Genomic DNA, 15,987 nt, shown 5'->3' with positions numbered 1-15,987 from the left:
TCTGAAGACCCAAGTTCAAAGCTAGCCAGGACAGAAAAGTCTGTGAGGTTCTTATCTCCTGTTAAACACCGAAGCTTGGGAAATGGAGCTGTGGATCAAATAGTAAAGCACTAGTCTTGAGTAGGAAAAGCTAAGGGATAGCACCCAATCCCTGAGCTCAGTTCTGGAAGACGAAGAGGAAGAGGAAGAGGAAGAGGAAGAGGAAGAAGAAGAAGAAGAAGAAGAAGAAGAAGAAGAAGAAGAAGAAGAAGAAGAAGAAGAAGAAGAAGAAGAAGAAGAAAAGTAAAGGAGAAGGAGGAGGAGACAGACATCTGTGATCCATTGGAACCATGAAGTAACCAGAGGAAAGTTCCTGCACAGCTAGGACAACTCAGAAACTTAAGCCAGGTGCCAGTGGCTCACGCCTGTAATCCTAGCTACTAAGAAGGCTGAGATCTGAGGATCGTGGTTCAGAGTCATCCGTGGCAGGAAAGTTTGTGAGACTCTTATCTCCTGTTAACTACCAAACAGCCAGAAATGCCAAAAATGGAGCTGTGGCTCAAAGAGGTAGAGCACTAGCATTGAGCACAAAAGCTCAGGGACAGTACCCAGGGCCTGAGTTCAAGCCCCCAAATAGGAACAAACACAAAAGAAAAGAAAAGAAGAAAGGAAGGAAGGAAGGAAAGGAGGAAGGAGGGAAGGAAGGAAGGAAAGAAGAAGGAAGGAAGGAAGGAAGGAAGGAAGGAAGGAAGGAATGATAAGGGTAGAGACCCAGAGGCAGGAGCAGGAAACAGAGCTAGACAGAGGGATGGGTGCGTCCTGCTTTGAAAGAAGGGAAGATCAGCAGAGAGGGCTGGATGCTGTTGCAGGGGGAAGTGAGGAGGGGTGGAGCACTGGCCTCCTGCCTGTGCCACATGGCTTTCCTCAGAACTCCTACTGCAAGGGAGGGCTGAGGCCCTAGCGCGACTGTGTGGAGGGAAGACAGAGCTTCCTGAGGACAGGACAAGCATCTGGTCAGTGACTTTCAGAGGTGAGGGGTTGCACCCTCCTTTCTAGGGTACTCAGGTTCTCTTCCTTCATTACTCTGCTGTCAGAACTGAGGCAAAAGGAATGGTCCAGAGTGTTGGCCCCAGAGAGGCTCCAACTATATGGGTTTCTGGGCCACTTGTCAGGGCTAGGGCCCAGCCTGTGAGCAGCTTCAGCTCCAAGGCCCTGGCCCAGCACAGGTGCTTTGGAAAATAAGTACCCAGCTTTGGGTGGACACTGGCTGCTCCAAATGCCCCCACTCTGGCCCAGATGACAGTACCCTCTAGGCCTGTGCAGCACCCTCTGCCTTGGCCTCTTTAGCAGCCTCCTCCTCCAAAAGTCAGAAAGCAACACTGAGGGGGCTGGGAATATGGCCTAGTGGCAAGAGTGCTTGCCTCATATACATGAGGCCCTGGGTTCGATTCCTCAGCACCACATATACAGAAAATGGCCAGAAGTGGCACTGTAGCTCAAGTGGCAGAGTACTAGCCTTGAGCAAAAAAGAAGCCAGGGACAGTGCTCAGGCCCTGAGTTCACAGCCTAGGACTGGCCAAAAAAAAAAAAAAAGAAAGAAAGAAAGAAAGCAACACTGAGAATCTGGCCCCTGTCCTCCTCCCCAACTTTGATTTTCCATGGAGATCATGGCAGAGGAGGGCTGGGGAGCCTAGGCAGGAAAGATCTTGGAGAAGAAGGAACTTTCCATTGGTTTAGGCTCAGGATAGAGGGGATTGTATGCAGGCACCACCTAAGTGGGTACAGGAGATGGAGGTTAAGCAATGGGTCTGGAGAGGAGAAGATAGCTAATGGGAATATGGCTAATCTACAGGAAGTCTTTCTGGAAGTCTAACCATCCCTCCCTGCTGCATCATCAACCTGTTTTATGGCAGACTTGAATCCCCATAGTTTACTAAGTCTAGCCTGCCCTGAAAGATAATGTTAGACATTAGCTCTTCACCCTTCACTCTTGAGGGTGCTGGGGTTCCAGGGTTGGCCCTGTCCCTCTCTGGGCATTACTGTCCCTCCAGGTATACACACACACCCCTTATGAGAGTGTCAGCACTTTGAGATCTTCGGAAGAATACTCTGGGTTCCAGAGGTTCTGGTGCCAGAGGCAGGAAGGGCAGGAAGGCCTTCTTATTCTCAACCCTCCTTACTTAGTCCACCCCCAGCCCCGGGCTTTTACAAAAGGTGGACTGGGGGGGAAGGAACAGGCTGGATGGAGGCCAGACTGGCAGAGACAGGGGCTTTGTCCCAGCTGGTTTCTGAGCCAGGAGATCCGGTGGGAAAGCCCGTGCCAGGCAGAAAAGAACGGCTGGGAGGAAGAAGGGAGGGGTAGAGGATGCTGGGGCATAAGAAGGGAGCTTCCTTATAAGGAATGGTGGTGGGGGGAGGAAGGAATGGACTAAGGAGAATGTGTGCATTGCCTGGGTTCAGTCTAGGAGGCCCTCCTGGAGGAGGTCAGGCGAGTGTGATGCTCAAGGGGAAAGGGCTGAGCAGGAAAAGCTGGAAGACCACTATGGGAGAAGGAGGCTCTGGGTTGGAGGGATGTGACTGAAGAGGAATTCCATGGCCAGGAGACAAGGATCAGAAACAGGCTTCTGGGTCTAGGATGTGTGTGAACCGGGGTAGGTGTGGCCAGGAGCCAGCAGAAGTGCATCCTGAAATCTAACCCGGTCTTTCCTCAAGTCTATCAGCCTGCAGCATGGCCCCGCTGCTTCTATCCCTGTTGATGACCCTGACCCTAACCCAGGTCCCTGCAGCCTTAGCTGGTGTCCTGGAAAGGGACAGCTCAGGTAAGCAGGTCCCCCTGGGGAGGGAGGCCGTCTATGTTCTGTGTCATCTTGCATCCCCTGGCCCTATGGCAGAGTGGATTCTCCTACCACCAGCTAAACCAACTGCTTCCAGCCGCAGGGGACAAAAGGAAGGAGACAAAAGTGGGAGGCCTGTGAGGAAAGTCTGGGCTGGCCACTTGGGCATTGTAGGACCCCCCAGAAACAAGTGTTGGACATAGAGCTGGGGAGCAGCATGAGGTCCAAGGCGAAGGGCCGCTAGGCTGGAGGATGGAGGTCCTGGAGGTGGGATGACTGTAGCTGGAGGCAGAAAGGAGTGGAATTGAGGGAAACCCAGAAAGAGACTTAAGAAAACTTAATGGACTGGGTTGGAGAACACAGGCGCCTTGGTTGGAGGCTCCTGGGGTGCAGACCCTGGTCGTTGACCAGAGAGAATTTGGAGACACCAGTCCTGAAGACAATTGGATTGGTCACAAAGGATACAAAAAGTGGGGGGGATGCCGGAGTCCTGGTGGGGCAGGCCCGGGTCCTGGGGGCGGGGCTTGGGACCACGAGGCGGGCCCAGGTCTTGGGGGCTGGGTTGCAGGAGCCCTGGTGGGGCCGACCTGGGTTCTGAGGGAGGGGCTTGGGGCCACGGGGCAGGCTCAGGTCTTGGGGCGTGGCTTGGGGCCGTGGGGCGGGCCCGGGCCCTGAGGGCGGGGCTTGGGGCCGTGGGGCCGTCCCGGAGGTCTACTGAGTGGCAGCCGGCCCTGTCCCACCCCGTCCGCCCACAGAGGACCGGGCCTTCCGCGTGCGCACGGCGGGCGCCGCGCCCCTGCGCGGTGTGCTGGGCGGCGCCCTCACCATCCCGTGCCACGTCCACTACCTGCGGCCGCCGTCCAGCCAGCGCCGGGCCGCGCCGGGCTCTCCGCGGGTCAAGTGGACCTTCCTGTCCGGGGGCCGGGAGGCGGAGGTGCTGGTAGCCAGGGGCCTGCGCGTCAAGGTGAACGAGGCCTACCGGTTCCGCGTGGCGCTGCCCGCCTACCCCGCGTCCCTCACCGACGTCTCCCTGGTGTTGAGTGAGCTGCGGCCCAACGACTCGGGCATCTACCGCTGCGAGGTGCAGCATGGCATCGACGACAGCAGCGATGCTGTGGAGGTCAAGGTCAAAGGTGAGAGAGCAAGGATGGCGAGAAGGCCCGGGAGGAGGGGAGGGAGGAAGGGATGGAGGGAGGGCTACCCTGGAAGCCCACAGTCTTATCCCTGGAGAGCTGCGATGGAGGACGAGGGCAGAGAGAGACGCCTGCTTTTGTCACCTCCCTTCTCTCTTCAGGTGGAACAGTACCTACCCACAGCCTAATCTCTTTAGTCCCTCGTGCTGTGGAATGAGTACCATGTGGACTTTACCCTTTGTGTACAGGGGAGTGACAAGGAGGTGAGGGGAGGCCCAGCCTGCTGGGTGACCGAGCTCAGCAGACCTCTCTGCCCCTCAGGGGTCGTCTTTCTCTACCGGGAGGGCTCCGCCCGCTATGCATTCTCCTTTGCTGGGGCCCAGGAAGCCTGTGCTCGGATCGGAGCTCGCATTGCCACACCTGAGCAGCTCTACGCTGCCTACCTTGGAGGCTATGAGCAGTGCGATGCTGGCTGGCTGTCCGACCAGACTGTGAGGTGGGCTGGGGCTGTGAGCCAGGAGCTCCTGTGGGGCTCTGGAGTGGTTATGCCAAGGGCTGCCTGCTGCCTAGGGCTGGGCACATGGGGCTCCTTGCCTCTGGGAGGAAGTTGGCCTAAGGAGGATGGGTGAGGCCCTGGCTGGGGGTGCCCTGGCTGGGGGTGCCCTTCCCTGCAGAGCAGGGATGGCCACCAGCCTATCAGCCCACTGGCTGCACGAAGAGAAGTGGGAATCTGTAGTGTCAGTATGATAAACCTCCCTCCCCCCCGACACTGTACTGTCCCTCCTCCCTCCCCAGGTATCCCATCCAGACCCCACGAGAGGCCTGTTATGGTGACATGGATGGCTACCCTGGAGTCCGGAACTATGGAGTGGTGGACCCCGAAGACCTCTATGATGTCTACTGTTATGCAGAAGACCTAAATGGTGATTTTGGTCAAGTTACCTTCTCCAGCACTGCCCTTTGGTCCTCCTGGCGGGGGGGGGGCCTCTCCTGGACCCCGTTGTTTCCTACATGTTTAAAGGGGCAAGTAGGGATAAGGAGATTATTTGTACCCATTTCTCCAAACCCTATCATAGAGGCAAGTTCATGAGCAAAGCCTCACCTGTGACAGAAGAGTGATTTGTAACTGTTCTGTTACTTGTTGTTCAGTCCCTGTGAGACTCTTCAGCCTGAGGAAGCTGGGCCAGGTTCCCTCAGTAATAGCCATCTCAAGGTGCTACCTAGACTTTGATTCTAAGTCTGAGCCTCTATCAGTGAGGAGACTGAACCTGGAGAAGCTTCCCCAGGGTCCTATAGATGCTCCAGGTGGAAGCAACTACCAACCACCTGGTAACCCAATTCCTCTTCCCCACCCAGGAGAACTGTTCCTAGGTGCCCCCCCAGACAAGCTAACATTGGAAGAGGCACGGGCCTACTGCCAGGAGCGGGGAGCAGAGATTGCCACTACAGGCCAGCTGTACGCAGCCTGGGATGGTGGCCTGGATCGCTGCAGCCCTGGCTGGCTGGCTGATGGCAGTGTGCGCTACCCTATTGTCACACCCAGCCAGCGCTGTGGTGGGGGCCTGCCTGGCGTCAAGACCCTCTTCCTCTTTCCCAACCAGACGGGTTTCCCCAACCAGCACAGCCGCTTCAATGTCTACTGCTTCAGAGGTGAGATGGAACTCGAGGGAGGACTGAGCTCTCCTAGTCCTGCCCCAGTTCTGACCAGTTTCTCTTTGTCATTCAGGATTTTTAATTCTAGGCACATCCCCTGACTTAGTCTCACTCAGCTGTGTGGACTCAGGGAGTGGTCTTATGCTTGTCCCATCCAGTTTCAAAACTACATCTCCTTAGTGGGCTTGTTAAGTTCCTGTTTCCTGAAGCTTATTGGCAGAGCTGAGATGACTGACCTTCTCTGCATCCAATGAACTATCTGCTCAAGTTCTCCCAATTAATCAAATGTCCCAGTGGCTCTCAGGAGGGTTTTCAGAACCCACAACTTAAAGGTGTCAGACTTATAACCACCAAAACTGATGCCGTTCCCCCAGAGGGAACAGAAACTCAAAGCTGGGTGCAGATTAGGAGCCAAGCACTTTCTCCTGGAGGAAGTATCAGGAGGAAATAGGGTGGAGGTGGGAAGGAAGGGAAGGGAGGAGGGGGTGAGGGAAGCGGGGACTGAGGCGGCACAGAGGCAGGACTGCCAGTTTGATGTGCAGCAAGACTCACTGGAGCAGGTGATGCTAATGACCTTGTCTCCCCTGGCTGGGCACAGATAGTTCTCAGGGCTTTTCTTGGCCCAATTCTGCATTTACTTTATGGTTTCCTGCTCTCAGTTCCTTTCCCCAAAGGACAATATAACTCAGCTTAAACCTCTGTCTGAAAGGAATGAATACCCAAGGAGATGACCCTTCTTTCACCCTGTTCCTCAATGCAGAGACCTCTTAGGAGTGACCAGAATGTTCTTCCTGCACTTTGCCCTTCAGCTGTGCTGTGGGCATGGTGTTTATCTATCCTCTTCCATTTCAAGAGTCTTGGGATGACTAGGATCCCTGGTACCTTGATCCAAGCCCAAATCCTGAAGTGCTGAGGCTACGCCATGCTTCTGCTCACATCATCTCCAGGGAATAGCTTTCACCTGCGCCCTTCCTGTCCCCTCCAAAGTAGAGTCCCAACACTCTGTTTTCTAGCTCTGCTTAATTCTTTCATATTGTAACATTATAGAATACGTTTGCTCTCTGTAGTTAGAATGCAAACTTCATGGAGGGCAGAGAGTTAGCTATTCTGCATTGTATTCTCAGGGCCCAGAAGAATGCTTGGCATTACCTTCATAGGCACATAATTAATGCTTAGGGAGAGTGGCAAAGTTCTGGTGTGTCCCCTAAGCCCTGATAGGTTCCTTTTAGGGAAGCCGTGAAAGAACTAAGAGAATTCCAGCATCCCTGACAGTTCAACCCACAGCCCGCACATACAGGCCATGGCGTGGGAGGGCCCATTTCCCATCAACACTTTCCTCCTGCCACAGACTCTGCTCCCCCCTCCGCCATGCCTGAGACCTCCAACCCAGTCTCTGACCCCGCCTCTGATGGACTAGAGGCCATTGTCACAGTGACAGAGACCCTGGAGGAACTGCAGCTGCCCCAGGAAGCCATGGAGAGCGAGTCCCGGGGGGCCATCTACTCCATTCCCATCATGGAGGATGGAGGAGGTGGAAGCTCCACCCCAGAAGACCCAGCAGAGGCCCCAAAGACCCTCCTAGGTAACTCACATCCCTCACTTGAGAGAAGTTGCCACCTGAGAGAAGGTGGGGGCAGAAGGAGCAAGCCCAGGAGGATGCTGGGGTCATAGCTGGCCATGGGTCTTCCCTGTGCTTAGTAGCTCAGTGGGTCAGGACATGACTCCTGTTCTCTCCCAAACTTTTGTCTTTCTAGAAAATTCTACCCCCTAATTCCCAAGGATTGGAAAAGCTTAGACTAAGGAGCGGGGTTCATGGACTGTTCATGGACTGTAGCCCTTTTTTTGCTTCTTCCTCTGCCTTACTTACCCCAAACAGACTAGCATGGTGACAGACCAAGACTGTCCCTGAGCTTTTATGCTCAATGCTAAAATGCTCTACAACTTGAAAACCTCCACTTCCAGCTCTTTGGTGGATAATTGTAGATAAGAATCTCATATACTGGGTGCCAATGGCTCACACTTGTAATCCTAGCTACTCAGGGAGCTGAGATCTGAAGATCACAGTTCAAAGCCAGCCCAGGCAAAAAAGTCTGTGAGATTCTTTTTTTGGCCAGTCCTGGGGCTTGAACTCTGGGCCTGGGCACTGTCCCTGAGCTTCTTTTGCTCAGGCTCGCACTCTACCACTTGAGCCACAGGGCCACTTCCAGCCTTTTCTGTTTATGTAGTGCTAAGGAATCAAACCCAGGGCTTCATGCGTGCTAGGCAAGCACTCTACCACTAAGCCACGTTCCCAACGCTATGAGATTCTTATCTCCAATTAATTACTCAGAAAAAGCTGGAAGTGGCGCTGTGGCTCAAGTGGTAAAATGCTAGCCTGGAACAAAAGCCCCAGGACCAGCCAAAATGACAGACTCCTGCCACAACTGGCTTTGAACCATGATCCTCAGTTTTTTTTTTTGTTTTGTTTTGTTTTTTGCCAGTCCTGGGCCTTGGACTCAGGGCCTGAGCACTGTCCCTGGCTTCCTTTTGCTCAAGGCTAGCACTCTGCCACTTGAGCTACAGTGCCACTTCTGGCCATTTTCTATATATGTGGTACTTGGGAATCGAACCCAGGGCTTCATGTATATGAAGCAAGCAGTCTTGCCACTAGGCCATATTCCCAGCCTGATCCTCAGTTCTTAACCTCTGGAGTAGCTAGGATTACAGGCCCTGGCTTCAGTGGTCAGCCACCCTTTCTACACCACTGCCCTTCTTTCTCTTTGTTCTAGCCTCTGGAGGGTGCTGTCCCTGGTGCTGAATTGTTTGTGCTTTACCTAGAATTCGAAACCCCATCCATTGTGCCACCCATGAGGTCCTCAGAAGAGGAAAGCAAAGTATTGGAGGAAGAAGAGAGCTACAAGGACGAAGAAGAGATAGAGGAAGAGGACAAGGAGTTGGAGGATGAGGACTTGTGGGCTTGGCCCAGTGAGCTCAGCAGACCTCTCCCCACTGACATGGACATGGAGGAGTTGCTCTCCCAGGCGTCCCCATCCGCAAGGGCTGTCCTGCAGCCGGGTGCATCGTCACCTCCTCGTGGAGAACCAGAAGCTGCCAGGCCGCCAAGGGTCCGTGGACCACCCACTGAGACTCTGCCTACTCCCAAGGAGGGGAGCTTAGCATCCCCACCACCTTCTACTCCAGTTGGGGCAAGAGAGCTGGGAGAGGAAACTGGGGGCCCTGATCTGTCTGGGGTCCTCCGAGGAGAGAGTGAGGAAACAGGGAGCTCAGAGGATACCCCTTCCCTGCTTCCAGCTACACGGGCCCCTCAGGGTACCAGAGAGCTGGAGGTCCCCTCGGAAGAGAATTCTGGAAGAACTGTCCCAGCAGGGACCTCAGTGCAGGCCCAGCCGGTGCTGCCCACTGACAGCGCCAGTCGAGGCGGAGTGGCTGTGGCCCCCTCATCAGGTAACTTTGCCCAAGGCTCAGTCTTCCTCTTCGTCCTCCTTTTCCTCCCCGTGCAGCTGTGGATCACCTGACCTGTTGGCCTTTAATCCATCGTCATCCCCAGACTCCTGTCCTTTTGCCTTCATTTTCATACCTATCTCTACCTGTGCGGGAGGGGGGTCTCCAGTCTCCAGTGTTGGATGCCCCACCTGTAACTTCCATCCCAGCTCTCTGATTCCTCACTCCATCGCAGCTCTCGGATTCCTCACCCTGTAATTTCCCACCGCACTCCACATCTCCCACCCTCACTGATGACCCTGCTGCCCTCAGGACTGTATCTCTCATAGTGAGGCCCACATTGCACTAGCCCACGGGGGCACCCTCGTACTTCCTCTGGGTGCCCTTGTCACCTGTTGTACTCATTGGGACCAAGCCCATCGTCTGCTCTCCCACCCTCCATGCCATTCCTTCAGCCACTGATCTCAGGGAAGCCTGGGAAACCATCCCTACCCTCTCAGCCTCTGGGGTCCAGGACAGCCCTCACCCCACAGAGCCTTAAGCCACTACTTCTGTGAAGTAATTTTTTTTCTCAACTGTTTCATGGAAAACAAGCCTTGGAAATAAATCTCTATTAAACCGCTTTGTAACCAACCTTTGACACCCCTTCTCCATCTCCAGCTGTCTGCCCTTCTCATTCCATGGGTCTGTGTCCTGGGCAGCTGGCTCCCTGATGCTTATCTCTGTCTCCATGACTCCTTCTTTCCTCTCTTTCTCTTGCTGCCTCTCTTCTTTTTCATATTCAGCCAACACCTTTCCTGCCAGAGTAGTCTAACAGTCCCCAAAGGCTCCCCCCAGCCTCTCCTCAGGCCAGTGTACACTCTCCCTCCAACTGAAGAGGTCTCTGATTTACTGAACCATTATCTGCCCATTTATGGGAGACTGGGAGTTATACTTCCTCTTTCCCACATAATCTAGGGTGTGTGGTGTGCATTCATATTCGTTTTTGAGCCATTTGGGGTCTCCTGTGTGGAGTGGGGACTACGCTAGTCACTGCATGGAGCCAGATCTCTGGCATCCAGATGACCTAGCTCTTCCCCTCCTCTCAGCATGAGGACAGTGCCTAACTCTCACTCATTGCCCCCAGCCACCCCCCACTTCCACTAACCCCTGCACTAATGACCGTATCTACACCCAGGAGGAATGCTTTCAATCTCTCAACCTGAAGGATCTGTTTCTAGTCCGGGAGAAGACACAAATGGCAGGGGGGTAGGTGGGTGGGAGGGAAGCTTCTGGGGTCTGAGATGAGCCCTACCTATTCGTGGAAGGTTAATATTCCCAGTGGAGGCCTCTGGAAAATGCTAGGGTCCTCCTTTAGATGGCCCAGGTGGCCTAGGGACCCATGTATCTCCCAGGCCTTGAGGTTCATGCTGCATAGGATAAGTATAAGGAGCATCCTGGTCTCTGCAGTCTTAGTCCACCTGGAGGAGGAACCAGAGGTCCCCTGTCCACTGTGCAAACAGAAGGAAAGGGAAAGCTTTCCAGCTATGTATAGTAGTTGCCCAAAGAGAGGGAGCGAGGAAGACAAGAAATCCCCCAGAATGGTCCTTTAGCCTACACTGCCTACACCTGGGGTGAGGTCCTACAGCCCACAGCTAGAGCTAAGAACTGTACCCTGGGTGGGGGAGGAACCAAGGATGCAGTTGAAGAGTCTGTGTCCCCAAACTTGGAGGGCTGTGTGGGAGGTAGAGGGAAAGCTACTGGAGCAGCAGGGAGGTGTGAGGAATGAGATGGGCTCAGGATGCTGAACCCTCAGTTGGAGGGGGCTGGTGCTTAATTGGCTAAAAGGAATGCCTGGGGTGGGGAGTAGCACTACAGGTGGACAGAACTATGTGGGCAGGAGAGGAAAGACTGATTCCTTTTGCCCCCAATAGCCAGGTCCTCCCAGCATTCTTTGAACCATTCCAGCTTCTTTACCACTCCTACTCCCAGCCAAGTGATGCCTTATGGGCCTTGGCCTTGGCTGCCAAGAGTGGGTGCTGGGTCTGAAGGGTTCTGTGCCCCCCACCTCTGGCCATATGGCTGAGGGCGCTGACTGACATTGCTGATCTAGGGAACTCTTTTCCCTGGGCGCAGGAGTGGCAGCTCACCGCCCCTTCAGCTTTCAGGAACAGCTGACAACAATCACCTCCTACCCCAGGGTCCTGAGAGAAGGTCAAGAAGCAGACCGCCTAGCAGATGGAGCCAGATTCAGACTACAGACTGCAGGTCGTTAGGGCAGTGTGGTAATCTAAGAGTGCTGCCTGGAGGAAAGGGAGCCAGAAGGGAGGAGTGAGATGACTTGGGGCAGGGAACTAGAGGACGCCCACAACAGAGCAGGGAGGAGAAGCCTGGAAAGAGGAAGAGGGAAGAACCTGGGTGAGAGACCAAGAGGATGCAAATAGGTTGCACGAAAGCTAGGCCTGGGGAGCTGATACAGGGCACAGAGAGAAAGCAAGTTAGAGCTCCACTAACAACTTCTGGGCTAATTGACTCAGCTCAGTGGATAGCACCAGAAATGATTAGCATTCACCCAGTCCATGACAACATCAGGTTCTAGGAAGGCCACATCCCCTGTTGCTGTGGTGATTCTCCCAGCCCACCTAGACTGCACAGAACTGGCACAAAGATTAGGGCCTAGGGGGTGGGGGTGGGGGGAGTCATGTCAGCATAATATGGAAGAGCCAAGTCTCATGACACCTGGTGTCTTCCCATTTGTGAGATGAGGTGAGGATTTCCCTGACCTCTTCCTCCCAGTCCCTAGTGGATTGGCACACACTGGTTAGCATGACAGTGGCTTGTGTAGAGGTGAGTGAATGAGTTAACTGCAGAAGGAAGGGAGGAAAGAACACTGGGCTGGGCTAGGCTGTCGCCAGGGGCCAGGCTCTAGGAAGAACTGTTAACTCCCAGGACAGTGAGGTCAGTACTGGGGTAACCTCTAAATTCACCCCTGGAGGGCTCAGGGTACAGACCTATGGTCCACTCCCACCTCACTTCTCTCCTCCCTCAGGTGACTGTGTCCCCAACCCCTGCCACAATGGTGGGACATGCTTGGAGGAGGAGGAGGAGGAGGAGGAGGGGGTCCGCTGCCTATGTTTGCCTGGCTATGGGGGGGACCTGTGCGATGTTGGTGAGTGTGTTGAGGGGCATGGGTTGAGGTGGGAAAGACCTGAAGCCTGGTCCCTACCCCCAATATATTAGATCCGGAAGGAGAGGGAGGTCAAGGGTTTGGGGCTTTGCCACGAATGAATCCCTACTTCAGGCAAGTTGCACAAGTTCTCTGTGCCCTACCCTGAATGTCCTGGGCTGTGAAGGAACCAAAGCTGCCTCAGAGCTGAGCACACTCCAGGCATCCGGCAGGCAATCATGCTGTTTCACCCGGCCTCTGAGAAGGCAGGAGCACGGCTGTCCTGAGAAGGAAGGCACAGCTCTCGTCTAGGGTGGATTACAGAGATCCAGACCTGACCTCCATCCAGCTCACTGTGGTGGCCCCAGGGCAGGAGCCCCGCCCCCTCCAGGGCCCCGCCCACGACGCGACCCCGCCCCCCGGCTCCAGGCCACGCCCGTGCGCGCGGTCCCCGCCCCCTGGCTCCATCTGCGGCGGTGGGAGCAGAGCTCAGCGCCCTGATCCAGGAGCCCGGGCTCCCCGCCTAAGAGGCCCGCCCTGGTGTGTGCCAGGCCTCCACTTCTGCAGCCCCGGCTGGGACGCCTTCCAGGGCTCCTGCTACAAGCACTTTTCCACGCGAAGGAGCTGGGAGGAGGCCGAGACGCAGTGCCGGATGTACGGAGCGCACCTGGCCAGCATCAGCACCCCGGAGGAGCAGAGCTTCATCAACAGTGGGCTGGGGCCGGCGCGGGAGGGGACCCTGCCCTCGCCTCTCCACACGTGCACGCACTCTCTCTCTCTTCCTTTCCCTCTCTCCACGCGAAAGCCCTGGGGCTTCCGGGAAGGCACTGGCTGGGGGTCTGCAGGACATGGCACCTGCCCCAGCCCCAGGCCTTCACTCGCACCTCTGATTCTCCTTCCTTCGCCCGATTAACTCAGCCCCATTCCTGAAAAAGCAGCATTTGCTCTTTTCCCGGCTCCCTCTTTCCTGACTAGGTTGGTAGTTTTCTTTTTCCACCCCAAACCCTTGCCTTCCACCGGTCCCTGTGCAGAAGTTGGGTAAAAGAGGTTGAAGATGCAGCTCAAGTGGTAGAGAGCTTGCCTGGGATGCATGAGGTCCTGGGTTCAAGCCTCAGCAACACACACACACACACACACACACACGCACACACACGCACCCCCCCCCCACACACACACACACAAAGGGAGGCTTGGATTTAGGATTTGGGACCCTGTGGCCACCTCCACACTACCAGGTAACAGACAGTGGCCGTCCTCTGCTGACAGCTGCACTTACTGCACGCCTCCCCTACCCCACCCCCTTTCTCCCCCAGATCGATACCGGGAGTACCAGTGGATTGGGCTCAATGACAGGACCATCGAGGGAGACTTCCTGTGGTCAGATGGTGTCCCTCTGGTGAGAGGCCTCAGCTGCCCTCAGGCCACTGAGTTCACTCTCTCAAAACACGTCTGTCTCACTCCTGCAAGGACTCCCCACGTCGCCCTTCCCTTCTTTTTCCAGCCACCTTTGCTCCCTCTTTCCCTTCCTCCTTCCTTCCTTTCTCATGTCCCTTTCTTTTCTCTCTGGCCCTCATTATCCCCCTCCCCAAACCTCTGGGTGTCCCCTAGACCCCTAGCTTTCCCTCTTCCCTCTTCTGGGTGTCCTACTAGTCCTCCCCAGATCCTTTAAGTCCATTCCTTATGGAGTTGGAGCTCCTCACCTCCTACCTTGTCTCCCCCCTCCCCCTTAGCTCTATGAGAACTGGAATCCTGGGCAGCCTGACAGCTACTTCCTGTCTGGGGAGAACTGCGTGGTCATGGTGTGGCATGACCAGGGACAATGGAGCGATGTGCCCTGCAACTACCACCTGTCGTACACCTGCAAGATGGGGCTGGGTGAGGGTGGGCAAGGGAAGGGAGAGTTGGGGAGGGAAAGGAAGAAGGTTCTGTTGACTGATGTTTACAGAAGCTACACAGAGGAGTGTATTCTAGACCAAGGGTCCATTCGGAATCCCTGTCTTTTATGTTATCTTGTGGCCATTCTCCTCCCCATTAAGATTCTGGGGACTGTCGTCCACACAGCCAGGCTCCCAGCTCCTAACTCTGTCCCTCATCCCTGCAGTGTCCTGTGGGCCTCCACCAGAGCTGCCCCTGGCTCAAGTGTTTGGCCGCCCGAGGCTGCGCTATGAGGTGGACACTGTGCTTCGGTATCGGTGCCGCGAAGGACTGGCCCAGCGCAACCTGCCACTGATCCGCTGCCAGGAAAATGGACTTTGGGAGTCCCCTCAAATATCCTGTGTGCCCCGAAGGCCTGTGAGTATCAGGAGATAGGCGAGGGGGCACTAGCTCATAGAGGCCCTGGGTTCCAATCCAGCTCTGCCTCTCACTGGCTGTGTGAGTTTGGAGTCGTCACTGCCCCTCTCTGGAACAGAGAAAGAGGCAGGCTGTGTCTGGAGTGCCCCTCTGTGATGAGGTCTGAGAACATGTCGCTCACTCTAGGCTCTGAAGAGCTGAATCAGGTCAAGCATTTTGGGGTTGGAGGATGGACTCTAAGAAACCAGCAAGAGGAGCCCAGGGTAGAGCGTGAGTGTGTGTTATCGCCCCCAGGCTCGAGCTGTGCACCCAGTGAAGACCCCAGGAAGAAAACAGTGGAGGCGCCTGGGGCATCAAAAGACACTGTTGCCACCTCCTTCTGCTCCCTAAGGGCCAGGTCTCCAACTCTGATGTTCCCAGTGCTGCCCTCTCCCCTCAACTGTTCCTCACCCCGTGTGCTCTTCCCACCACAGAGAATAACAACGTGAGAGCAGTGGAGCTGGACTCCAGACAACAGTGCCTGAGGGGCTGCTGGGAAACACGAGTGGCTCTGCCCAGCCCAGGCCCCCTCTTCTCTACCTGGGCCTCAGGCTTTCCCTCAGGGCAACAGCTAAGTCCCTAAGTGCCTCAGTTGCCCTCTCCCTCCATGCCCTCCATCCATCCAGTGTCTCCATCTCTCTAGGGGGCACTGGTGTTTACAGGATGATGTGCCAGTGAAAAACAGCCAGAAATAAAGTTGTGTTTGGGGCCAAACAAATTTGGAGTGTGTGTGTGTGTGTGAGAGAGAGAGAGAGAGGAGAGAGAGAGGGGGGGGGCGCTCATAGGATGTAATCTAATATATCTATTAGCTTCCAAAGGTCAGAGACGTCCCCAAGATGTCAGTGGAACCGTGCTTGGCAGAGAATAGCCTAGTAAGTGTTCGGGGAAGGAAGGAACTCCCAGAGGTTTGGGCAGCAGCTGTGTGTAACATCTGGATACCTGAAAAGCAGTGGGATGCCCAAGAGTCAGGCGCAATTACAGCTCAGCCTGGGGAGTGAGAGGCCCAGGTCCTAGAGAGGAAAGTGGGGGGGGGGGGAGCACTTTGGTGTTTCAGTTCTGAACTTCAGAGGGATCCTCCGGGAGAGAGATGGTGAGGGAAGACTCTGGGGGCTCTGCTCAGACCTAAGGTCTGCATGGCAGGAAGGCATATGTCGAGTATGCTGGAAGTAGAAAAAGTATGTAAGGGCAGAGAGGAGTCCCAGCCCTTGGTGAGCTGGACCTGGGGCAAGAACCTATGGGTCTCATAGGCTGTGGCCAGCAGAGGGCGCTGCCGACACGGGCATGGGGCCCTGAGAGGAGTGTGTGCGTGTTCGTGGGGGAATATGCATGCAGCCCCAGGAGGCCGCCAGGGGGTGCTGTGGTCCCTCTGTTGCATCCAGGGTGGGGAAGCTGGGTAGTTGCAGGGTGGGGGTAAGGGGTGGGGTAAGACTTCCGGCCAGGCTGAGCTGGGGGGAGGGGGGGAAGGGGGAGC

The 15,987-nt window shown here is 55.4% G+C and overlaps 1 protein-coding gene across 1 annotated transcript; it reads left to right on the top strand.

Moving 5' to 3' along the window:
• Positions 1–2,707: 2,707 nt before the first annotated feature.
• Bcan (brevican) lies at positions 2,708–15,192 on the top strand. The gene is made up of 13 exons (XM_048356955.1): positions 2,708–2,798; positions 3,569–3,946; positions 4,268–4,442; positions 4,742–4,869; positions 5,303–5,596; positions 6,948–7,181; positions 8,417–9,043; positions 12,069–12,188; positions 12,737–12,895; positions 13,499–13,581; positions 13,916–14,060; positions 14,287–14,477; positions 14,772–15,192. Exons 1-13 carry the CDS (start codon positions 2,708–2,710, stop codon positions 14,865–14,867), a joined length of 2,721 nt encoding a protein of 906 aa, XP_048212912.1. The 3' UTR covers positions 14,868–15,192.
• Positions 15,193–15,987: the final 795 nt, after the last annotated feature.

Source organism: Perognathus longimembris, chromosome 11 (assembly GCF_023159225.1).
Source record: "Perognathus longimembris pacificus isolate PPM17 chromosome 11, ASM2315922v1, whole genome shotgun sequence".
Classification (NCBI taxonomy): domain Eukaryota; kingdom Metazoa; phylum Chordata; class Mammalia; order Rodentia; family Heteromyidae; genus Perognathus; species Perognathus longimembris.
The sequence above is the reverse complement of the archived record's forward strand: the minus strand, read 5'-3'. Positions and strand labels throughout refer to the sequence as shown.